The sequence below is a fragment of the Scyliorhinus canicula genome, chromosome 4, assembly GCF_902713615.1.
Source record: "Scyliorhinus canicula chromosome 4, sScyCan1.1, whole genome shotgun sequence".
Taxonomy (NCBI): domain Eukaryota; kingdom Metazoa; phylum Chordata; class Chondrichthyes; order Carcharhiniformes; family Scyliorhinidae; genus Scyliorhinus; species Scyliorhinus canicula.
The window spans coordinates 9995808-10020676 of record NC_052149.1 but is presented as its reverse complement, the minus strand read 5'-3'; the positions used below and the strand labels follow the sequence as shown (position 1 = coordinate 10020676).

The 24869-nt window shown below is 47.5% G+C and overlaps 1 protein-coding gene across 40 annotated transcripts in view; it reads left to right on the top strand.

Moving 5' to 3' along the window:
* The window catches only part of adgrl2a (adhesion G protein-coupled receptor L2a), a 683083-nt gene that overhangs the window by 610261 nt on the left and 47953 nt on the right, over nucleotides 1-24869 (top strand). For all 40 annotated transcript variants that reach the window (XM_038793693.1, XM_038793686.1, XM_038793688.1 and 37 more), the window contains 7 exons: nucleotides 1850-2033; nucleotides 9415-9537; nucleotides 11093-11292; nucleotides 11933-12106; nucleotides 15889-16098; nucleotides 18751-18971; nucleotides 22404-22470. In XM_038793693.1, the coding sequence (XP_038649621.1) occupies nucleotides 1850-2033; nucleotides 9415-9537; nucleotides 11093-11292; nucleotides 11933-12106; nucleotides 15889-16098; nucleotides 18751-18971; nucleotides 22404-22470 (1179 nt within the window). The remainder of the gene's footprint in view (nucleotides 1-1849; nucleotides 2034-9414; nucleotides 9538-11092; nucleotides 11293-11932; nucleotides 12107-15888; nucleotides 16099-18750; nucleotides 18972-22403; nucleotides 22471-24869) is intronic.

Here is a 24869-nt window from a genome sequence, read left to right as displayed (position 1 = left end):
TGAGAATTCTGAATTCTCCCTCCGTGTACCTGATGTGGCGACTTGGGGCTTTTCACAGTAAATTCATTGCAGTGTTAATGTGAGCCAGCTTGTGACAATAAAGATTATCTTTGATCTAAATCAGGTCGGATTATATTCATTGGAGTTTGGAAGAGTGAGAGAGGATCCCATCGAAACTTATAAAGTTCTAACAGGTTAGACAGGGTAGATTCAGAAAGAATGTTCGGATGGTGGGGGAGTCCAGAACGAGGGGTCAAAGTTTGAGTATAAGGGGTAAACCTTTAGGACTGAGGTGAGGAGAAATTTCTTCACCCAGAGAGTGGTGAATCTGTGGAATTTGTTACCACAGAAAGTAGTTGAGGCCAAAACATTGTGTAATTTCAAGAAGGAATTAGATGTCGCTCTTGGGGCTAAAGGGATCAAGGGTACTGGGGGAAAGGCAGGATCAGGGTATTGAACTCGATGATCAGCCATGATTGTATTGAATGTCGGAGCAGGCTCGAGGGGCTGAATTGTCTACTCCTGTCATCTTATGTTTAGGCTAACACCCTCCTCTTGTGTAATAAAGGCTTGCAAACTCACACATCATCAGCCTGCTAGCTTTGTCAGGAAACGGGACATTGCTGTCTTTTCTCCACTTTGCCTTGGTTACACTTGTCCTTAATTTCTCAGACTCTATTCTGGGACATGCAATGCTTTGTAGCCGTTATAGGCATTCTGGCCCTCTAGTCTAACCCTGCCACCGGCCAGACGACTTGAGCACTAGAAGCTCACAGCTCGGAGACAGGCCATTCAGCCCAACCATCCCATGCTGCTGTTTGTGTTCCGCACAAATCTGCTCCCATCTTGCTTGATCTCAGCCTATCCTTCTACTCTTCTCCCTCGTGTATTCACCTAGCTCCTGCTTAATTGTTGTTTGCCTCAACAACTCGTTGTCATAGTGAGTTCCACCTCATCACCACTGCAAAGGTGTCTCATGGCACGAAATATAACACGATGCGCTGCGCTGAGGTTTGTCAGTCCATTGTTTCATTAAAGCTGCAGTTCTCATTCTCACATAGACATCTTTCCACAGCAAATATAACCAAGAGTTAATGCCAGCTGCATTATCTGGCATTACAGGGTGGGTGCCATCTTGCTGCGTGTGTAGTGCGTAGAATGTGTGTCTTGGAATGTTACAGGCTTGACTTCAGGAAGAATGTGTGGTAAAGTAAAATCATTAAAATATTCCTGCCTTGGTTGATCAGTGAATTTGAAGAACTTACAAACCATGTGCCCATGGATGTTCTGCCCCCACGTTCTCAGTGATTGGCACCTCGCTCTAACAAGGGCACAGGATGAGGGTTCTCTTCTGACAAAAGGTTGTTGGGACAGAGAACAGGGAGAGCTGGGTATTGTCACTGTCCAGGGGAAAACTGATGTGTTTCCACATGATGTCATTGAGGGGCTATTGATCTATCCCTGAAGGACATCAAAAGCAATAGCTCAAGAGCGGGAAGAAAAGCCATTGCAGGTGATTCTCTGTATAACAATGTAAGGGACATTTGGTCTGGATGAGCTCAGTGAGCATAGACTCGGAAGGTAGCAAAGTCGTTTGACACATGCACACAAACTGCATCTCTGTATTTCATGCCATTGTAGCAATATAGCTTTGGGGGTGACCATTCAGCCCCTTAAGCTTGTTTTGCCATTCAATTCGGTCCTGGGTCTTTTGGATCTCAAGTCATGATTCCCTAATCGGGTCTTGGCACCAGACGAAACGGTTTTACCTGTTAACTTTGAATTGATGTCTAAATGATCCAAAGCCATACTGACCCCTGCTGCTTTCCCCTCCTCCCACTCTGCCCAGGCCATTGTGGATACCGTTGACAATCTGCTGAGACCGGAGGCGCTGCAGTCGTGGAAGGACATGAACGCGACAGAGCAGGCTCACGCAGCAACGCTGCTGCTCGACACGTTAGAAGAAGGTGCCTTCGTCCTGGCCGACAACCTCATGGAGCCGACCACCGTCACAGTGCCCACCGAGAACATAGGTGAGAGGCTCTGCTCTAACCCAAATAGAGATAATACCAAGCGCGGGCGATTCGAACTTTGAAAGGTGTCCTTCTTCGTAGAAAAGGAAGGGCAAAACTCACATTTATCCAGCACCTTTCACCTCCATTACAGCCAATGCAGTACCTTTTTGTAGCGCAGACACTCTTAACATGTCGGAGATGGGAGAGTCAATTTGCGCACACCAACATCCAACAAACAGCATTTATTTTTCTTATTCAATCGTGGATGTGGGTGTTGCTGACGAGGCCATCATTTATTGCCTATCTTAATTGCCATTGAGAAATTGATAATGAGTCTAAATCTTGAACTGCTGCAATCCCTGTGGTGTAGGTACACCCACAGCGCTGTCAGGGAGGGAATTCCAGGATTGTGGCCCAGTAACAGTGAAGGAACGACAGTATAGGTCCAAGTCAGGATGGCGAGTGGGTTACAAGGGGAAACCTGCGTGTGAAAAAATGAAAATCGCTTATTGTCACGAGTAGGCTTCAATGAAGTTACTGTGAAAAGCCCCTAGTCGCCACATTCCGGCGCCTGTCCGGGGAGGCCTGTCCAGGTATCTGCTACTCTTCCGTGGTCGGTAGAGGTTGACAGATGCTGTCAAAGGCACATTGGTGAGTTGCTCTAATGCATCTTGTCGATGGTACACACACACGACTGTCACTGTGCATCGGTGCTGAAGGGAATAAATGTTACAGGTGGTGAATGGGATCCCAGTCATGCAGCCTGCTTTGTCCTGGATGGTGTTGTGAGTTGCTCTCATCCAGGCAAGTGGGGAGTATTCCATCGCACTCCTGACTTATGAGTGTAGATGGTGGACAGGCTTTGGTGAGACAGAGGTGAGTTAGCCTGCGCAGAAATCCAAGCCTCTGGTCTGCTCCTTTAACCATAGTATTGGTCCAGTTAGGTTTCTGGGCGAACCCAGAATGTTGATTGTGGGGGGTTCAGCGATGGTAATGTTGTTGAAAGTCAATGGGAGATGATTAGATTCTGTTTTGTTGCAGTTAGTCATCGTCTGTAACTTGTGTGGCATGAAATAGAGTTTCTATTTATCAGTCTTAGTCTGGATGTTGCCTGGGTCTTGCTGTATGTGGCTACGGGCAGCTTCAGTATCTCAGGAGTTGCGAATGGCACTAAACATTGGCAATCATCAGCGAATATTCCTGTTTCTGACCTTACGATGGAAGGAAGGTCATTGATGAAGCAGCTGAAAATGGTCGGGCTCAGGGCACTACCTTGAGGAACTCCTTCAGTGATGTCTTCACATAGACTTCAGTTTTGCCGGGACTCCTTGCTCAGACAAGTGCTGCCTTGATGTCCAGGGCAGTCACTCTCACCTCAGCTCGTTTGTCCATGTTTGGGCCAAGACTGTAATGAAGTCAGGAGTCACGTGGACCTGGAGGAACCATTGCGGTCACGACTAGATCACCTGATCTTGCGTGATTCCTTGAAAGATTAACATTGGCACCCTGGGATCTTTTTGCCTGAGAGAGCAGCAAGGGCTTCCTTTCAATATTACATCTGGGAAAATCGCCCCTTTCTGTCAGTGTTGCACTGGCTTGTGTGGCCAGGTCTCTGGAGTACGGTTAAACCCACGTTCTACTGACTCAGAGGTGTGAGAGCGCGCCCCCCACCCCCCGTCTGCTTTCCCGAACTTCGATGGACACTACAAATCCAGTGCAGTGCTGTAGTCAGCCGAGTTAGATCGTTGCCCAGCCAACTGTTTTCTGTGCGACTAAAGAGGAGCAAATATCAACGTTCCAACTCAATGGCAGGGAAATATGATGATTAGAAACAGCCCTTTCATGAACCCAGTAATCTGCAGATCAAAGCGAAGTTGGTCTTTCAATGCCAGCCGTGATTGAAAAAGGAAAAACCTTTGGGGACAGACACAGGAGAGGGTTTCAATCCAATCTGGCATCTCGAGGTGTGAGCACGCAGCAGCCCATCTTGCCTTGCGATCTGCAGATCGTGGCAGATTCTGGTTTTAGAATAACAAGCCCTTGTGCTCAATCTGATTGCAGACTATACATTCAATGGAGGCTTCTTTCCGATCTTGATTGTTTCCTGGAAACAGACACCAAAGCATGTATACAGAGTACAATTGGTGCGAAAGTGCCCTGTAATCGCTTTAGAGATGGTCTATTGCCCAATGTGTACCAGCAGGATTGCACTGTCTGATAAACTAGGACTGACCTGTTCAACTCTTTTGTAAGTCATTTAGCATGCTGCCGGAGTTTCAAGCTTCTGTGGCTGGACAATGGCGATATTTCATGTCTCTGCATAAAATTCCTGTTCTCTGTTTTCCGGACCACTGAATCTTTGAACTGGCCATTCAGCCTCTCGCTTCTCTTTTGTCCTTCAGCTCGATCAGTGAGTGATCTGCACCCTGACTCCACCTCCAGGCCTAGGTTCCATTTCCCTTGATATCCTTTGTTACCTAATCACATTTTTAACGGCCTCCATTTTAACCCCAGATCAGTAACCTGGGTCTACTGGGTTACAAGTCCAGTGGCATTACCACTACACTACCACCTCCCCTGAGTCCAGGGGTCAGGGTATTGGTCATACAGACCGCTCTGCGCTGGATAGTTTCGATCTTCTGAAGCTGTTGTTGCAGCTTCACCCACCAAAGTTAGCGGGTTGTATTCCAATACACTCCGGACTCGAACCTTGCATAGCATGTCAAATCTTTGAGCATGTATGTGGTGAGGTATCCAACCTCTAGCCTACTCTTGCAGCTATATTCTAGATGATGGCTTGCCCACTGAAGCATCTGCTTCATGCTGAGCCTCCCTCTGAGGTTGATGGTGAGGACTCAGCAGTGGGGATGCCATTAAAGGGTCGGGCACAGAGTTGAGCTTTTGTCTTGGAAATGGCCATTGTAGTTGCAAAGAACCAGCCACTTGTCAGCCCAAGTTTGGATGGTATCCAGATCCTGCTATAGGCTGCTTCATTATGTCAGCAAGTCTGAATGGAGCTGAAGACCATAACTGACCATGAGCTGTCGCTCCTGACGGCAGGAAGATCATTGATGAGGCAGCCAAAGATCGCTGACTGAAGAACTCTACAATGAGGAACTCCTATTGTCACTTCATTGGGACCTCCAGTGACCACGGGCACCTTTTTAAGTCCCGTGTCTCTCCAGCCGTTGAAGACATTTCGGATTAACCCCAACTAACCTCAGAATTGCTTGGACTGCCTGGTGCCAAATTGGATCCAAATGCTGCCTCTTCATTGAATGCAGTTAATGCCACCTGTCTGCAATTCAGTTATTTTGCCCCGCGCGTGAATCAAAACTGATGAGATCTGGAGCTGAATGGTTATGATGGTACCCAAACCAGGCCTCGGGAAGCATAGAACATAAAACAGTACAGCACAGAACAGGCCCTTCGGCCCTCGATGTTGTGCCGAGCAATGATCACCCTACTCAAACCCACGTATCCACCCTATACCCGTAACCCAACAACCCCCCCCCCCCCCCCCCCTTAACCTTACTTTTTAGGACACTAAGGGCAATTTATCATGGCCAGTCCACCTAACCCGCACATCTTTGGACTGTGGGAGGAAACCGGAGCACCCGGAGGAAACCCACGCACACACGGGGAGGACGTGCAGACTCTGCACAGACAGTGACCCAGCCAGGAATCGAACCTGGGACCCTGGAGCTGTGAAGCATTTATGCTAACCACCATGCTACCGTGCTGCCCACACAGATGTAATTTGATGCTGTTATCAATGACCCCTCCAATCACCTTAACCAATAAGTGGCCAGCTTTGATGAATCCAATTTCATGGTGGATGAGACCAAGTGGGTAGTCGTCCTTCCTCATTCTTGGGGAGGCAGTGGTGATGGGCAGAGAGTGGTGTCACAGTACTGTTGCTGGATGAGTTATTCAGTCGCCCAAGCCAATGCCCTGGCAACATGGATTCAGATAAGAGCGTGGCAACTGGTGAAATTTAAATACAATTAATAAATCTGAATGCCAAGTTAGTCTTCCATAATGGTGACCATCAAACTACGTACCTGTGAGGTGAATTGGACATTCTGAATTCTCCCTCAGTATACCCGAACAGGTGCTGGAGTGTGGCGACTAGGGGATTTTTACAGTAACTTCATTGCAGTGTTAATGTAAGCCTACTTGTGATACCAATAAAGATTATTATTATTATCATCTGGTTCATTAAAGCCCCTTAGGGAAGGAAATCTGCCGTCCTTGCTTGGTCCAGCCTACATGTAACTCCTGATCCACAGCAATGTGCTTGACTCTGAATTGCCCTCTGGAATGGCTGAGCACGCCACCTCAGTTCAAGGACAATTAAGGATGGGCAACAAATGCCCACATTCCATGAAAGAATTTCCAGTATTGTTACCTTAGTGTGGGGTGGGGTTACTAGGTTATGGGGATAGGGTGGAGGTGTTGACCTTGGGTAGGGTGCTCTTTCCGGGAGCCGGTGCAGACTCGATGGGCCGAATGGCCTCTTTCTGCACTGTAAATTCTATGATTAGTAGTGGAATAGATTGAAAGAGGGTGAGAGATTGAGGCGATTTTTATTCGATTTGGCTGCCAGTTTTTTTGACATTGGATAATCAAGAGAGAAGGGACATCATAAACGTGGCAGAAAGATCTTGCTCACCCTTTGCTATTTCTGGCCAAATAGTAAAAGCATTTTTTAAAAAAGAACAACCTGGTTACAGACTCTCTGGGGGAAGAAAACACTCGAGAGGTTTTTTTCCATTTGTGGTATCTGGAATAATAGTTTGAAGAGGAAATCTATCTCTATTGTGTTCACGAATTGTTCAAGCTACAAAATATATTTATAAAATGTATGGCATTGTTTGTTTCCTGGTGAACTTGCAGATGTATTTTGCTTGTACTCAAATCCAAGGCTGTAGGGCAGAAATTGCATGGTTTCAGTATAACGCTTGCAACACCAAGCAGGTCATGTTGTGACATGGAGAATACGATTTCAAATTCCACCTTGGGAGTTTGAATTCAATTTTGATACATATTTTGTATCTACAAATAAGCTACTTGCTATCAAATAAAGTGACCATGAAACACTTAGGTTACCTTTTGAAAACTCAATTGTTTTACTGGTATCCCTTGGGGAAGGAAACTAGTCTGGCCACAGTCGCGCTCCCCCCCCCCAATCCCAACCAGACTAAAAATCTGAGGGCAACACCCAGTCAACATTGCGGCATCTGCCCCGCAGCAATTTAACGTTGGGGGCAAAGGTGAGATTTCCGCCCCTTTCTCAGGAGACGGTCCTGCCCCAGAACCAATCGGATTGGGCCTGAGGTCGCAGCAGGGCCAATGAGACTGGTGACCACTGCTGGAGTTAAAGGCAGTCCCACCACACTGAGGGTAATAATAATAATTTTTTTTAGCATCACAAGAAGGTTTACAATAACATTGCAATGAAGTCACTGTGAAAATCCCCTGGTCGCCACACTCTGGCGCCTCTTCAGGGACACGGAGGGAGAATTCAGCATGTCCAATGCACCTAACAAGCGCGTCTTTCGGGACTTGTGGGAAGAAACTGAAGCAGCCTGTGGAAACCCACGCGGACACGGGGAGAACGTGCGGACTCCGCACAGACACCCAAACCGGGTATTGAACCTGGGTCCCTGGAGCTGTGAAGCAACAGTGCTACCCACTGTGCTACCATGCTACCTACTGTGCTACCGTGCGCATGTAAGACCAAGGTTTGAGGATCTCAGGGCAGAGGATGGAGGACAAGGGGAGAGGTTAAAAGGGGGAAGTGATCTTTTGCGGCCGGTATATCCAATGCGTCTGGTCAGCCAACAAAAGAAGGCTTTGCCCCACTCTGCATTTTTTCATCCAATTCTCATTTGGAAGTTAGCATAGGATCTGTTTCCGATATTCTTTCAGGCATGGGGTCCCAGATCAGAACAACGGCCTGCTTTAAAATGAAGTCTCCTTATCTCCCCACTGGTTGTTTTGCCACTTATCTTAAATCTGCTTCTGCTGGTTACCCAGCTACCTGGAAACAGAGCAAACAGTTTCTCTGTGTTTCCTCTGTAAAACAAATACTAAGTCGGGCTTGGTTAAAGTGTAACTCAACCGTACAAGTCACAAAGTTCCAGGTGTGAGTCGTGTGTTTTGTTTCCTTCTTTCGTGCATATGTCGCTGGCTGGGCCACCCCTAATTGTCCTTCAACTGAGTGGCTTGCTTGGCCTTTTCAGGGGGCAGTTAAGAGTCAACCACATTGCTGTTGGTCTGGCATCACATGTAGGCCAGATCAGATAAAGACAACAGATTTCCTTCCCTAACCAGCATTAGTGAACCAAATGGGTTTTTACAACAATCGCTGATAGTTTTGTGGTCGCCATTGCTGAGATTAGCTTTTACATTCCAGATTCTATTAATTGAATTTATATTCCACCAGGGTGGGATTTGAACCCTTGTCCCCTGACCATTGGCCTGGGCCTCGAGATTACGAATCTAGCGACATAGGTCTTTGGCAGGTCGGCTCATCTGTGCCAAGGTTAGCAATCAACCTCCAGGGCCCCTGGGCAGAGGACAGATGGAGAAACGAATCTGTGGAATTTGCGAGAAACAGGGTCTGTTCTTGGAGTTGGGGCATCTCTGTTTTCAACAATGCCTCCCAGGCACGGTGCTGCAGTAAACTCAAAGCTTCACAGCTGTTCATAGGATCACAAAATCGCCACAGTGCAGACCCCCCCCCCCCCCCCCCCCCCCCGAAAGAGCACCCTACCGAGACTCTCCCATAACCCCACTTAATCGACTCACCTTTGGAAACTAAGGTGCAATTTAGCATGGCCAATCCACCTAACCTGCACATCTTTGGACTGTGGGAGGAGACCAGAGCACCGGAGGAAGCCCACACAGACACGGGAGAACGTGCAAACTCCACACAGACATAGTCACCCAAGGCCGTAATTGAACCAGGGTCCCTGGCGCTGTGAGGCAGTATTGCAAACCACTGTGCCACCGTGCTGCCCTGGATCTTTCAAAACAGTTTGATTTTCGCAAAGTATGAAAGCCTTCAGGAAGTCAGCTGCCTTAATTTGCTCCTCCATCATGATTGTTGGATTAAAATCCTGGACTCGCCTGCATATTGGCACTGGGGGATTTGCTCCAAAATATAGATTGCAGTGGTTCACCACCATCTTCTTGCAACACCAGCATCCATTGAATGAATGAGTAAATTACTGAATAAATCCTTCAGTGGGAAAAGGCAGGTGACAGTCGGATAAGGATTTTTCAGCTCGAGTTATTGCCTAATGCTTTGTAATATGAGTGCGCGGATCTTTAATAACAAATGCTCTTTGCCTTTCCTCCCCCCCTTTCTCTCCCTCTGTTGCTGATGCAGTTTTGGAGGTTGGCTTGCTGATCACAGAGGGCCAGGTGAAGGATCTGAGATTTCCTCAGGGCTACATGGGCGGAAATTCAATCCATCTCTCGGGCAATACTGTCAAGCAAAACAGCCGGACCGGTAAGTGGCATCTTGCCTGCTGTAAGGATGGCTGCACTTTTAAAGAAAAAAGGTCTTGCTTTCTTCCTTCGCTGTGTTGATGGGAAGACAGTCCTATTCTGGATGGTTTATATAACAGTGGGTTTCTTTAGAGGGTGATTTTGGCTAAGAAGGAGGCCGTTCTGCCCATTGAATCCAGGCCAGCTCTTCTGTAGGGCGATCCTGTTGGCCCCATTCCCCCGCTCCATTCCTGTAGCCACCTGACGTTTATTCCCTCAAGTAATCTAATTTTCTTCTGAAATCATTGATCGTCTCAACCCCTAATGGAATCATGTTACAGCGAAATGCATATCTTCATTTGTACGTGAAAGCAGCTGTTACTAATTGGGGAACGATTTGGGAATTATTCCAAAGTATGTAAGAACTAGTTTACAGCGGTGTAAGGGAAGGGGGGGGGGGGTCTCTGCTCTAAGGTTTTGTGAATAAAACAGGGCTCAGGAAAAGACTAGCTCCAGATTCGTCCTTTACACAGTTTATGAACATTGAGTTCAGAAATGCGGAGATCTGGGCTTGCAGGTCCACAGATCCTTAAACGTGGCAGCACAGGTGGAAATGGTGGTAAAGAAAGCATATGGCATGCTTGCCTTCATAGGACGGGGCATCAAGTATAAAAGCTCGAAAATTATGTTACAATTATATAGAACGTTAGTTTGGCCACATTTGGAATACTGTGCCCAATTCTGGTCACCGCATACCAGAAGGACGTGGAGGCTTTGGAGAGACCAAAAAGGTTTACCAGGATGAGGAGAGATTGAATAAACTAGGATTGTTATCCCTAGAGAGACGGAGGCTGAGGGGCGACCTGATAGGAGTTTATAAAATTATGAGAGGTATAGATAGGGTGAACAGTTGGAGTCTTTTTCCCAGGGCGGAAATGACAATTACAAGGGGGCACAGGTTCAAGGTGAGGAGGGAAAGGTTCAGTGGGGATGTGCGGGGGAAGTTTTTACACAAAAGGTGGTGGTGGCCTGGAATGTGCTGCCAAGTGAGGTGGTTGAGGCAAATACGTTAGCGACCTTTAAGACTTATCTGGATAGGCACATGAACAGACGGGGTATAGAAGGATACAGGTGGTTGGACTAGATATAACACGTGATCGGCGCAGGCTTGGAGGGCCGAAGGGCCCGTTCCTGTGCTGTATTGTTCTTTGTTCTTTTGATGTTCAACATGCAGTGGGTTCCAGTTCAATACCACTCGCTGTGTAAAAAAAAAGTTGTTCCTCACATTCCCCTGTATCTATTGCCCAAAACCTTAAATCTGTGTCTCCTCGCCCTTACGACATCAGTTAATAGAAAAGGTTTTTCTTCTTTGTCTTATCTCAGCACAATCAAATCTCCCCTCAGTCTCCTTTAACAACCCCAGATTCTCTAACCTAGTCGCCCACTGTGTCAGTGGCCCGTGAATCTTTAAGAAGGAGCACCTGTGTTCTGCAAGAGTGGGTTTTTGTTGTTTTTTTTCTTCATGGAGATTATTTTTTTTACCTAACTCTGCATCCACCCTTTCCTTGTTTGTGCAGCGAAGCTGGTTTTCACTCTGTACAAAAGCTTGGGGCAGTTCCTGACCACGGAGAATGCGACAATCAAAGTGGCAGGTGACGGGACTGGGAGGAACTATTCCATCGCAGTGAACTCCCACATCATCGCCGCCTCCATCAATAAGGAGTCTAGCCGCATTTATGTGACCGAACCTGTGGTCTTTACCCTGGCGCACATTGACGTAAGTTTGCCTTTCCCGTCACTATCCAACCAATTGGCGCAGCGGAAAGCTCCTAAAAGTAACATTGGTGAATAACAAAATGTGGGGTCATCGTTTTGATTTGCAGCAGAAATGGAGAATTCAATCTCGGGATTTAACTGATTATCATAGAATTTACAGTGCAGAAGGACGGCCATCGAGTCTGCATCGGATCTTGGAAAGAGCACCCTAATTAAACGCACACCTCCACCCTTTCCCCGTAACCCAGTAACCCCATCTAACCGAAGGGCAATTTAGCATGGCCAATCCACCTAACCTGCACGTCTTTGGACTGTGGGAGGAAACCGGAGCACCCGGAGGAAACCCACGCAGACACGGGGAGGATGTGCAGACTCCACACAGACAGTGACCCAAGCCGGGAATCGAACCTGGGACCCTGGAGCTGTGAAGCAACGGTGCTAACCACTGTGCGGCCGTGCTGCCGTGATGTCGCAATCTTTTATTATTTGTAATGCTGTCAGATGGTTTGGGCACGGTTTAAATTAAAATTGACTTTGTCAGTCCCTGTGCTTAGCTGTAATACAGGTTTGATGTTTTAACTTTTCCCCCTTTTTTATCTGCTCTCTGTTTGACACCTCTCTCTCCTTTCAACCTGCTGCAGCCTGACAACTACTTCAACGCAAATTGCTCATTCTGGAGCTACTCAGAGCGTACCATGATGGGCTTCTGGTCGACCCAGGGCTGTAAGCTGATCAATACCAACAGGACTCACACCAAGTGCGAGTGTCGACACCTGACCAACTTTGCGATCATCATGGCCCACAAGGAGGTGGAGGTAATAATAATAATAATAATCTTTATTATCACAAGTAGGCTTACATTAACACTGCATTGAAGTTACTGTGTAAATCCCCCAGTCACCACACTCCGGCGCCTGTTCGGGTACACAGAGGGAGAATTCAGAATGTCCAATTCACCTGACAAGGACGTCTTTCAAGACTTGTGGGAGGAATCCAGGGCACCCGGAGGAAACACACACACACACGGGGAAAACGTGCAGACTCCGCACAGACAGTGACCCAAGCCGGGAATCGAACCCGGAACCTTGCCATTGTGAAACAACAGTGCTATTCACTGTGCTACTCTTGCGCCCATGGGTTGCCAGCGTGTTTACACGGCTCATTCTACGCATACACAAGGCACCACGCATAACAGGCGGAATAGATCTACCTCTCCGCTCCCAACCCACCAGTCTTGCTGCTCAACAGCCCTGCTCTTCTGAAACATGTCAACGCCATTTTAGCAAGTGTAGATGGATAGAAACTGTTTTGAATGGCAGTCGGATTGGTAACTAGAGGACGGAGATTTACAACAATTGACAAAAGAATCAGAGAGAGACGGGGAGGATTTTCTTTTTTTTCGAAATGCAGCAAGGTGATGATCTGAACTGCACAGCTTGGGGTGGTGGAAGCAAATTCAATAGTTTTCAGAAAGGAAATTGGATATGTGAATGTAAAAATTTGCAGAAGAAAGGAGCAGAGACTGATTGGGTAGCCTTTTCAAAGAGCCCAGCTCAGTAATAATGAGCCAATGGCTGCCTCCTGTGACATAGAGGTCTCCAATTTGTAAATTCATCGAGTGGTCCCAGAATCCATTTTTTGTTACTGTGGCGCGAGAGGCAGATTTACGGTGCAGACAGGGAGAATGTGGGTTTCTTTCCTCCAGTAGGAGGGCTGGTAACCAAAGGGGACATATTCCAAATCATTGGCGCCCAAAAAGAAGGTGAAGAAACATACTTTCATGCAATGGCCACGCTGCGTGGGAAAAGAAGCTCGCCGTGGTGCAGAGTGCCCGATGAAAGCCGGGGGGATATCGCTCCCGGGATCTACCTGGCTCGCCCAAGCCTCGCGAGAGCCAACGTACTCTCGCGAGACGTTGCGGTGCCAGGTTGGCACTGCCAAGGTGCCAAGCTGGCATATTTTGTGCGCGCGCGATGGGGCCGGGTGCCCAGCGTGGGTGTTGGGAGGGGTGCCGGGGAACCTCCCATAGTGCGCTCGGGCTGGGGGGGGGGGAGGGTGTGTGTCAGCGGCCTCGGAAGATATGGACACCATTTAAAAATGGTGTCTGCTTCGCTTGATACACTGGGGAGCTCCGCCAAACAAAGAAGAAAGAAAGTTACAGCACAGGAACAACCCCTCTGGCCCTTCCAGCCTGCGCCGATCCAGATCCTTTATCTAAACCTGTCGCCTATTTTCCAAGGATCTACTTCCCACTGTTCCCGCCCGTTCATATATCTGTATCGTTCCCGCCTCTCCCACCTCCGCTGGCAAAGCGTTCCAGGCACTCACCACCCTCTGCGTAAAAAACTTTCCACGCACATCTCCCTTAAACTTTCCCCCTCTCATCTTAAAATCATGACCCCTTGTAATTGACACCCCCACTCTTGGAAAAAGCTTGTTGCTTTCGACCTTGTCCATACCTCTCATAATTTTGTAGACCACAATCAGGTCCCCCCTCAACCTCTGTCTTTCCAACATAAACAATGCTAATCTACTCAACCTTTCTTCATAGCTAGCACCCTCCATACCAGGCAACATCCTGGTGAACCTCCTCTGCACCCACTCTAAAGCATCCACATCCTTCTGGTAATGTGGCGACCAGAACTGCACGGAGTATTCCAAATGTGGCCTAACCAAAGGCTGATACAACTGTAACATGACCTGTCGACTCTTGTACTCAATACCCTGTCCGATGAAGGCAAGCATGCTGTATGCCTTCTTGACCACTCTATCAACCTGCGTTGCCACCTTCAGGGTATAATGGACCTGAACTCCCAGATCTCTCTGCACATCAATTTTCCCCAGGATTCTTCAGCGTTGAGGCCCCTTAGACAGCGCGAATCGCGTTGAATAGCCGTGTGTTTCTCGGTACTGCGAGTGCCGGGAAACACGAGGCTAAACGCGCTCACTGGGGGACTTTGTTAGAATTGGATCAATACTTGAAGGAAAGAAGTTACAGAGCCATGGGGTGGTGGGGGTGGGTGGTGAAGATGCAGGGGAGTGGGGCATATTAGATAGGTTGAAAGCCAGCACAGGAATAATGGGCTGTCAGGTCTCCATCTGCGCTATCAGATTCTATGCTTTGAGGTGCCGGTTATTTCCAGTGGCTGCCAATATAATACATTTTAGGCATTTTCCTTTCTTGCTTGAGATTATTAAGCAAGTGTACAATCCTGTACCTAAAGGAGGACATACTTCCCCAGGAGGGAGTACAACAAAGATTGACGAGACTTGATCTTGGATAAGGGATTTGTCTTGTGAAGCGAGATCAAGTAGGTTAGGCCTGTATTCCCTGGCGTTTAGAAGGATCGATGATCTAATTGAAACATGGAAAATTCTTCAAGGGACAGGGGTAGATGCTGAGAACATATTTCCCATGGCTGGGTGAATCCAGAACATGGGGCCACAGTTTAAGGAAAAGGGGCCGGCCATTAAGGGCTGGGATGGGGTTGAAATTTCTTCACTCAAAAGGGTTGTGAGTCTTTGGAATTCCCCAGCACACAGAGCTGAGGGCGTTCAGTTCTGGACCGTATTCAACGCAGACTTTATTGATCGCTGACGGAATTGAGAGAGGCGGGGATAATGCGGTATGGTGGGGTGGAGGTAGAAGATCAGGGTAGTGGGTGCCTGGAACTCTCTGCCAGAGGAGGTGGACGCAGGGACGATAGTGACGTTTAAGGGGCATCTTGACAACTACATGAATGCACAGAACATACAGTGCAGAAGGACGCCATTCGGCCCATCGAGCCTGCACTGACCCACTTAAGCCCAGACTTCCACCCTGTTCCCGTAACCCGATAACCCCTCCTAACCTTTTTTGCTCACTAAGGGCAATTTACCATGGCCAATCCACCTAACCTGCACGTCTTTGGACTGTGGGAGGAAACCGGAGCACCCGGAAGAAACCCACGCACACAAGGGGAGGACGTGCAGACTCCGCACAGACAGTGACCCAAGCCGGGAATCGAACCTGGGACCCTGGCGCTGGGAAGCCACAGTGCTAATCACTTGTGCTACCGTGCTGCCCTAACAGTGAAGATAGGATGGGAATAGGGGGACACGGGCACCAGAATTGTAGAAGATTTTAGTTCATAGATAGAGTTTTCATAGAATTTACAGTGCAGAAGGAGGCCATTCAGCCCATCGAGTCTGCACCGGTTCTTGGAAAGAGCACCCTACCTAAGGTCAACACCTCCACCCTGTCCCCATAACCCAGTAACCCCACCCAACACTATGGGTAATTTTGGACACTAAGGGCAATTTATCATGGCCAATCCACCTAACCTGCACATCTTTGGACTTTAGACGGGCATCATGGTCAGCGCAGGCTTGGAGGGCTGAAGGGTTATCCCTGTGCGGTACTTTTCTTTGTGCTTTCTTTGTGTATGACCTTGTTGAACGGCAGCGCAGTCCCGCCGGGCTCAATGGCCTCTTCGGCTCCTATTCCTGGCGTTCCTACGCGTGCAAATGGGTGGGACGGGCTCGGTGGGCCCAGTGTGTCTTTTCCAGCCTGTCATTGTACCTGTTGTATTTAACCTGCTCAATCCTTCTCCTGCAGTACTCCACCGAGGTGCACGAGCTGATCCTTTCCATCATCAGCTGGGTAGGAATTGTCATCTCCCTCATCTGCCTGGCAATTTGCATCTTCACTTTCTGCTTCTTCCGGGGCCTTCAGAGTGACCGGAACACCATCCACAAGAACCTCTGCATGAACCTGTTTGTTGCAGAATTTATCTTCCTCGTAGGCATCGATAAGGTTAAATATGAGGTAAGGCCCCAGCCTGGGCTATTGATTTCCCGGCAGCGCTGCTCTTGGGGAGAATTGACTTTGTTCCGAAATGGATGGGAGTTTAAACACGAGTCCTCTGTCGACCTCCAGTATATCAAACTTGACGTGCCCGTGTTTAAATGCTTATGATTCAAGCCCTGTTTAGCAGCAGCCATCTTTAACCCGTGGTATTGATGGGGAGTTCGTAAATCAAGGCTCTTTATAGACTGATGTGCATCGTATTTGTGCAAACCACTCAATGGAGATGATAGACCAAAGCATTCAATGTGAAGCTGATTGCTTAGACCTGCCACGGAAAGACCGTTCATCAATACATTGAATTTAACAGCACGGAACCAAGACATTCAACCCAGAAGGTTCATGCTGCACATGAACCTCCTTCCCACACCTGTCTTTCCATTCCTTTCTCCCCACGTTCTTGTCTTTATTATTCTTTCAGGGGTTGGCGGGTCTCTCCTCTGAGGAGAGATTGGTTCGACTGGGCCTGTATTCACTAGAGTTCAGAACATACAGAGCAGAAGGAGGCCATTCAGCCATCGTGTCTGCACCGACCCACTTAAGCCCTCACTTCCACCCTATCCCCGTAACCCAATAACCTCTCCTAGCCTTTTTGGTCACTAAGGGCAATTTATCATGGCCAATCCACCAAACCTGGACTGTGGGAGGAAACCGGAGCACCCAGAGGAAACTCACGCAGTCACGGGGAGAACGTGCAGGCTCTGCACAGACAGTGACCCAAGCCGGGAATCGAAGCTGGGTCCCTCGACCTGTGAAGCAACTGTGCTAACCGCTGTGCTACCGTGCTGCCCTCTTGATTCACAATATCCTCACGCAACAGTCATCATTTGATGGGACAGGCACAAATGAGAACAGATTCCAACCCATTGGGCAATTCCGGGGGAAATAAAATGGGAACTCCTCTCTGATCTGTTTAGCCAGTTGAAGCTCGTCCAAGAGACCGCAGTGTCCAGGAATGTGTAGCTTAGATAGGGTTACAGGGATAGGGTGGTAGTATGGGCTGAGGTGCTCTTTCAGAGGGTCAGCACACACTTGATGGGCTGAATTGCCTCCTTCAGCATTGTAGGGATTCTATGATTCTATGGCTGATTTATCTCAGCCAAACTAAAACTGATCATTTGGCATTATTATTACATTGTTTGTCAGGAGCTCACTGTGTACAATTACTACTCTTCAAAAGCACTTTAATTGGTTGTAAAGCATTTTGAGACATTCCGAAGCTGTGAAAAGTGTCACAAACCTGCAAGGCTGTTCTTTCATTCTTTGCATCTTCCTTTAGTTTTTCTCTTTCTATCTTTTTCACTTTTTCTTTCTTTCATTCTCGCTTTCTCGCACTTCTCCTTGTTGTAAATGGGACACATTTCAATATGAGCAGCATGCAGTATTATACCAACACCAGGAGCATTGCAATTCAGCCCATTTGAATTAAGCAGCCCGAATGCGAAATTGTTTTGCAGAAAACATCTAGCATTGTGGAGCGGTTTAATGCTTAATAACTCATCAAATCCTCTGTAATTGCTGTTCATTTACTTTTCCAATCTCCCGCCTCTTTTCATTAAATATTCATGTGTTTCACATTATGATTCCAGGGGTTGCATGGATTAGATGCATATGCGATCTGCATTATGTTTTTTTAATGTAATTACATGGCAAGGTGATGAATTATTTAAAAATTGCAAAAATTGAAATTGGGCGAGTGGTGATTACTCATTTATACCAATGTCACTGCGGCCTTTTGAATGGCGAGTGTCCTTCGATCAACTTTTAAGAGGAGGTGCCCAAGAATTATAAAGTTTTTTTTGAATGGCATCCTTCATTGTTCTAACATTGCAAGTAATGGGATGGGTAGATGCACTGGGGCAGCACGGTAGCAGAGTGGTTGGCACAGTAGCTTCACATCGCCAGGGTCCCAGGTTCGATTCCCCGCTTGGGGCACAGTCTGTGTGGAGTCTGCACGTTCTCCCCGTGTGTGCGTGGGTTTCCTCCGGGTGCTCTGGTTTCCTCCCACAGTCCAAAGATGTGCGGGTTAGGTGGATTGGCCATGCTAAATTGGCCTTAATGAAAATGAAATTAAAATCACTTAATGTCACGAGTAGGCTTCCATGAAGTTACTGTGAAAAGCCCCTAGTCGCCACATTTCGGCGCCTGTTCAGGGAGGCTGTTCCGGGAATTGAACCGTGCTGCTGGCCTGCCTTGGTTTGCTTTCAAAGCCAGCGATTTAGGCCAGTGTGCTAAACAGCCCCTTGGTGTCCAAACAAAAGGTTAATTGGGGTTTCTGGCGTAAGGGGATGGGGTGAAGGAGGTGTGTGCTTGAGTGGGGTGCTCTTTCCAAGGGCCGGTGCAGACTCGATTGGCCGAATGGCCTCCTTCTGCACTGTAAATGCTATGATTCTATGACCGGTGAAACAGCTTGCCTTTCCTCTTTGTAAGCGGGTGAGATTCTCATTCCAGTGGTTTGCTACTTACAGTTGCGATGAAGGGGTGCAGGGTGGGAGGACATGCCCGGTGCCCGTTGCTTGAGGTGGGGGGGGAGGCTGGAGCAGAAACACAGGAAATCGAGCACCTTGTCCCCACCGGGCCATGGCTTCTGAAGTTGTCTTTCTCTTGTTTCAGATTGCCTGTTCCATAGTTGCTGGCGTGCTCCACTTCTTCTTCCTGGCTGCCTTTGCCTGGATGTGCTTGGAAGGCGTTCAGCTCTACCTCTTGCTGGTGGAGGTCTTTGAGAGTGAATACTCTCGGAAGAAGTATTTCTATCTTTGCGGCTACCTCCTTCCGGCTATCGTGGTGGGCGTTTCGGCGGCCGTTGATTATAAGAGCTACGGGACGAAGAAAGTGTAAGTAGATAGCCGGCCGTTCGTACGTTCCTTACCGACTGTTCTGCATTCTTAATCCACTGGATGGTGGATCCTTTATATTGTCAAAACTTAAAATATTGTCTGAATACCTTTCAGAATAGTATATTAGGAGAGCTTTCCTTTTAAGATTACGTATTTGGATGTGCAGCCTGTTGTACCAAAAGCTTCGCTATTGTACATTAGTTAGATTTAATGTGAAGAACAAGATCTTCAAACTCTTCCCAGTAACATGTCATTGAACCACTTCAGTCACCAGGCTGCTGTTTTTCTTCTTCTTTTTATTTGTTCATGGGACATGGGTGTCACTGGCTGTGCCAGCATTTATTGCCCTTTCCCCAGTTAAGAGTGAACCGCGTTGCTGTGGGTCTGGAGTCACATATAAAAAAAACAAAGAACAAAGAAAATTACAGCACAGGAACAGGCCCTTCGGCCCTCCCAGCCTGCACCGATCCAGATCCTTTATCTAAACCTGTCCCCTATTTTCCAAGGTCTACTTCCCTCTGTTCCCCACCCGTTCATATATCTATCTAGATGCATCTTAAATGATGCTGTTGTGCCCGGCTCTACCACCTCCGCTGGCAAAGCTTTCCAGGCACCCACCACCCTCTGCGTAAAAAACTTTCTACGCACATCTCCCTTAAACTTTCCCCCTCTCACCTTGAAATCGTGATCCCTTGTAATTGACACCCCCACTCTTGGAAAAAGCTTGTTGCTATCCACCCTGTCCATACCTCTCATAATTTTGTAGACCTCAATCAGGCCCCCCTCAACCTCCGTCTTTCCAACAAAACAATGCTAATCTACTCAACCTTTCTTCATAGCTAGCACCCTCCATACCAGACAACATCCTGGTGAACCTCCTTTGCATCCTCTCTAAAGCATCCACATCCTTCTGGTAATGTGGCGACCAGAACTGCACGCAGTATTCCAAATGTGGTCTAACCAAAGTCCTATACAACTGTAACATGACCTGCCAACTCTTGTACTCAATACCCTGCCGATGAAGGCAAGCATGCTGTATGCCTTCTTGACCACTCTATCAACCTGCGTTGCCACCTTCAGGGTACAATGGACCTGAACTCCCAGATCTCTCTGTACATCAATTTTCCCCAGGACTCTTCCATTGACCATATAGTCCGCTCTTGAATTAGACCTTCCAAAATGCATCACCTCACATTTGCCTGGATTGAACTCCATCTGCCATTTCTCTGCCCAACTCTCCAATCTATCTATATTTGCTATATTCTCTGACAGTCCTCCTCGCTATCTGCAACTCCACCAATCTTAGTATCATCTGCAAACTTGCTAATCTGACCACCTATACCTTCCTCCAGATCATTTATGTATATCACAAACAACAGTGGTCCAAGCACGGATCCCTGTGGAACACCACTAGTCACCCTTCTCCATTTTGAGACACTCACTTCCACCACTACTCTCTGTCTCCTGTTGCCCAGCCAGTTCTTTATCCATCTGGCTAGTACACCCTGAACCCCATACGACTTCACTTTTTCCATCAACCTGCCATGGGAAACTTTATCAAACGCCTTACTGAAGTCCATGTATATGACATCTACAGCCCTTCCCTCATCAATTAACTTAGTCACTTTGTCATATAGGCCAGACCATGTAAGGATGGCAGATTTCCTTCCTCAAGTGAACCACCGTTTTTACGGTAATCAACAATGGCTTCAAGGTCATCGCTAGAATTTTAGTTCCAGATTTCTATTCATGGGACGTGATTGTTGCTGACAACAGCATTTAGGTCCCATTCCTTGGAAAGGTGGTGAGGGGCTACCTTCTCACACTGCTACAGTTTGTGTGGTGACCTGGCCACAGTGAAGGAACAGTGAAACCGTTCCAAGTCAGGGTGGCCTGAGGTGCACTTTGCAGCTGGTGGTGTTCCCATGTGCCCACCACCTTTATTCTTCACCTAGACGGTAGATGTTTGGTCGGCGGTCCCGAAGGTGCTTTGTGAGTTGAACTGGGTTGCATCCCATGAAGGCACATAGCTTGCTGGGCCTTGCTGAGTTAGCTGGTCTTAGCCCAGAGTAGCGTTTTATTTGCTGCAGTTGCAATCAGCACCGCAAGGGCGAGGCAGTGGCGGGAAGTGGAACCCTGGGCCAAGATTGGCACTTGTGAGCTCGATTGAGCAGGACTGGTGATACCCTGTGTCCAACTTTCCCCCCCCAACTCCGGGTGCTCTCTCCCAAACGTAACTGCACTGTGAGTGCATCTACACCACATGGGCTGCAATGGTTCAAGAAGAGGACTGGCCATTATTTCTTCAAGGTCTTATGGGGCAGGGTTTAGAGAACTCCAAAGTATATCATGGGGTTCACCTGACCTCCAACTTTTAATAGATATTGGTTGTGAGGAGCACAAGGGCCCACTTTCCAGGTGCGATGTAACAGAGATCTTAAGTATTTTTAAACAAAACAATGTTTATTCTACAAATCCAGTTAACATTTTATAAACACACAGTAAACATCTTATCAATTACCAACACAAATACCCCCCCAAAGATACAGTACTCTATAGGTAACCCTTAGTAACTTTCCTAACAACATCCATAAGCCAAACACCCGTTTTCTACAAAAACAGTAGGTTTGAATTCCTTACAGACAATAGGTATTACTTTGAAGTTATCAAGTTGTCTGGAGACATTCTTTAGCATGCAGAGAGAAAGACCAAAAATACACTTTCTTTGTTTGAATGCAGCTCTCAACTGGAAACGAAACCAAAAGACTCAGAGCCACAAAGCAGCTTCCAGCTCAAAACGAAAGTAAAAGACAGAATCGCAGCCCTGCTCCACCCATACAGTGACATAACTGCAGCCATTTGATAAAACACACTTTTCTCACATGACAAAGGGCAATAGGGACAGGCAATATAAATACTAGCCGAGCCAGCGATGGCCACGTCCCGTGAAAGAGTTCTTAAAAATGAAGAATGACTTGCCTGGATGAGGTGTTGGGCAAGCACCAGGGACCATTTCCCCGATGTGCTTCCCTCACATTCCAGCAAGGATCTTGAGATATGGAGGAATGAAATGGAACAAATCTGACAGAATTTTGAGTAATATTTTCACACACTCAGCGAAAATTCCATTGACCCCGTTGGCTCATTGATTTTTTTTGTTCGTCACAAGTTGAGTAGATAGTCCAGAGTCCTGGAACTCCCTGACATAACAGCAAAGCCCTTTGCCACATGGGCAGCAATGGTTTAAGAATGTGGCTCACCCTTCACCTTCTCAGGAGCAACTGGGGAATGGGAAATAAATACCAACCCGGCCAGAAATGCCCGCACCCCAAGAATGAATCTGCGGAAACGACTTGTACTGAGATGTAACTGGGAAATTGTTTCAATGTGGATGTTATGTTCATTGTATATCTCCTCTCTCATTTGCAGATGTTGGCTGAGAATTGATAATCACTTCATCTGGAGTTTTCTTGGGCCCGTCTGTTTAATCATTTTGGTAAGACAAGTTGGCAATTGCCTTTTTTTTCTCAACTTGCTGGCTTTTTTTCTCAATCCGATTCTGAAAGGCCGGAGACTGGTATTTCGAGCCTTTGCTAAGTTGAACAATGGCCTTTGTTAGCATTGAGCAGATTTGGAGGGAAGGGAACTCTCAAACCCAGAGGGACTCGAGGCGTGAATTGCCTGAGTTTGCCCCGCTGAGTGATACTTCCATTTGCTATCAAACTGACGTCCTGTCTCCTGCTTCCCTTGCATCGCGCAGACCAGGAAATGAGCTGAATGGCACCAAGGTCCTATTTTTAAAAGGGCAATTCCTGAGGTGAAGGTTTATTTTGGGGACAATAAGTCAGAAGAAGATTCTGCTGTTTTGTTTCTGTTTTTCTTCCCACCCTGACTTCAAAGAGCTGTTGGTATGAGAAACCTTCCGGTCTGGCGTGAATCTGAACAGGGAGCAGATTCTGCCCTCATCATGATCCACATCCGCCGACCCCAGTAGTATCGGCACGATGGGCAGTATCCCCAGCAGCCTGTTTCCCTCCTCAGCTGGGGATGAAAGACCTCAGGAAGTCCCAAGGTGCTCCGTGGCACGCTGCAGTTCACTCGGGAGTCTGGGTTACTGCGGCAACACACACATTTACACGCATGCAGTAGTCTGGAGCTATGAAGTGCGGAGGTGCCAATTTCTTTCCATCACATGACTGACCAGAAATCCCTCCCGCTCCTTCTGCTGACTGTTGGTGTACCCTGGAAGGATTTGCAAGTCGATACTCACCCTGAAGGATCTTGCTGCCATTTGCCTTATTTCCTGTTGACCACATGATGAATGCACCTTCTTTGGCCATTAAGTCCTGGAGTGGGATTTGAACCCAGAGCTTCTGACTCAGAGGTAGGAGCACTATGCACTGCATCACAAGACCTCTCTTAAAGCTCTTTGTGACCGATGAATTACCCGTTTGAAACACAGCGACTGGCTTACTGTTGGAAACAGGACTACCATTTGACAGCAGAGGAAGTTTCCCATCAACAGTGCAATGTAATTATTACCATTTGTTTAATGATCTGGAATGAGGGGTGAAAGTCCAAGAGGCAGGGAAGAACTCTCCTGCTCTTAGAACATACATAGAACATAGAGAAATAGAGCACAGAATAGGCCCTTCGGCCCACGATGTGCCAAACTTTTGTCCTAGTTTAATCATAGTGTCCAAAATTCTATGATAATCTAAGGGCAATTTAGCATGGCCAATCCACCCAACCTGCACATCTTTGGACTGTGGGAGGAAACCGGAGCACCCGGAGGAAACCCACGCACACACGGGGAGGATGTGCAGACTCCACACAGACAGTGACCCAAGCCGGAATCGAACCTGGGACCTTGGAGCTGTGAAGCAATTGTGCTATCCACAATGCTACCGTGCTGCCCTTAAGAACAAATTAATCTACACTCCATTATTCTACCATAATCCATGTACCTATCCAATAGCCGCTTGAAGGTCCCTAATGTTTCCGACTCAACTACTTCCACAGGCAGTGCATTCCATGCCCCCACTACTCTCTGGGTAAAGAACCTACCTCTGACATCCCCCCTATATCTTCCACCATTCACCTTAAATTTATGTCCCTTGTAATGGTTTGTTTCACCCGGGGAAAAAGTCTCTGACTGTCTACTCTATCTATTCCCCTGATCATCTTATAAACCTCTATCAAATCGCCCCTCATCCTTCTCCGTTCTAATGAGAAAAGGCCTAGCACCCTCAACCTTTCCTCGTAAGACCTATTCTCCATTCCAGGCAACATCCTGTTAAATCTCCTTTGCACCTTTTCCAAAGCTTCCACATCCTTCCTAAAATGAGGTGACCAGAACTGCACACGGCACTCCAAATGTGGCCTTATCAAGGTTTTGTACAGCTGCATCATGGCTCTTAAATTCAATCCCTCTGTTAATGAACGCTAGCACACCATAGGCCTTCTTCACAGCTCTATCCACTTGAGTGGCAACTTTCAAAGATCTTCTTTGAAGTAATGCCGTGAGATCTTCCCCATCCATATGAGAGGGAAGCCAGGCACAGCGTTTAACATCTAATCTGAAAGGCACATTTGACCGTGCTGCACACCCTCAGCACTGCACCGCAAATGTCAACCGAAATTTTGTGCTCAAGTTTCTGGAGCGCAGCTTGAACTCGCAACCTTTGAACTCAGAGCGGGGGCGAGCTGCCCACTGAACCAAGACTAACGTGGGTGCTTCGAGCCTTAAACAGACTCGATGACTGAACCTCTACAGTTCTCTAGCACAAGGAATTCTAAACGTCCACCACCCTCTGAGTGATAAACTTACTTCTCATCCCAGTCCTTAATGTCCTGCCCCTTATTCTGAGACTTGAGTCCCCTTGTTTTCGATCC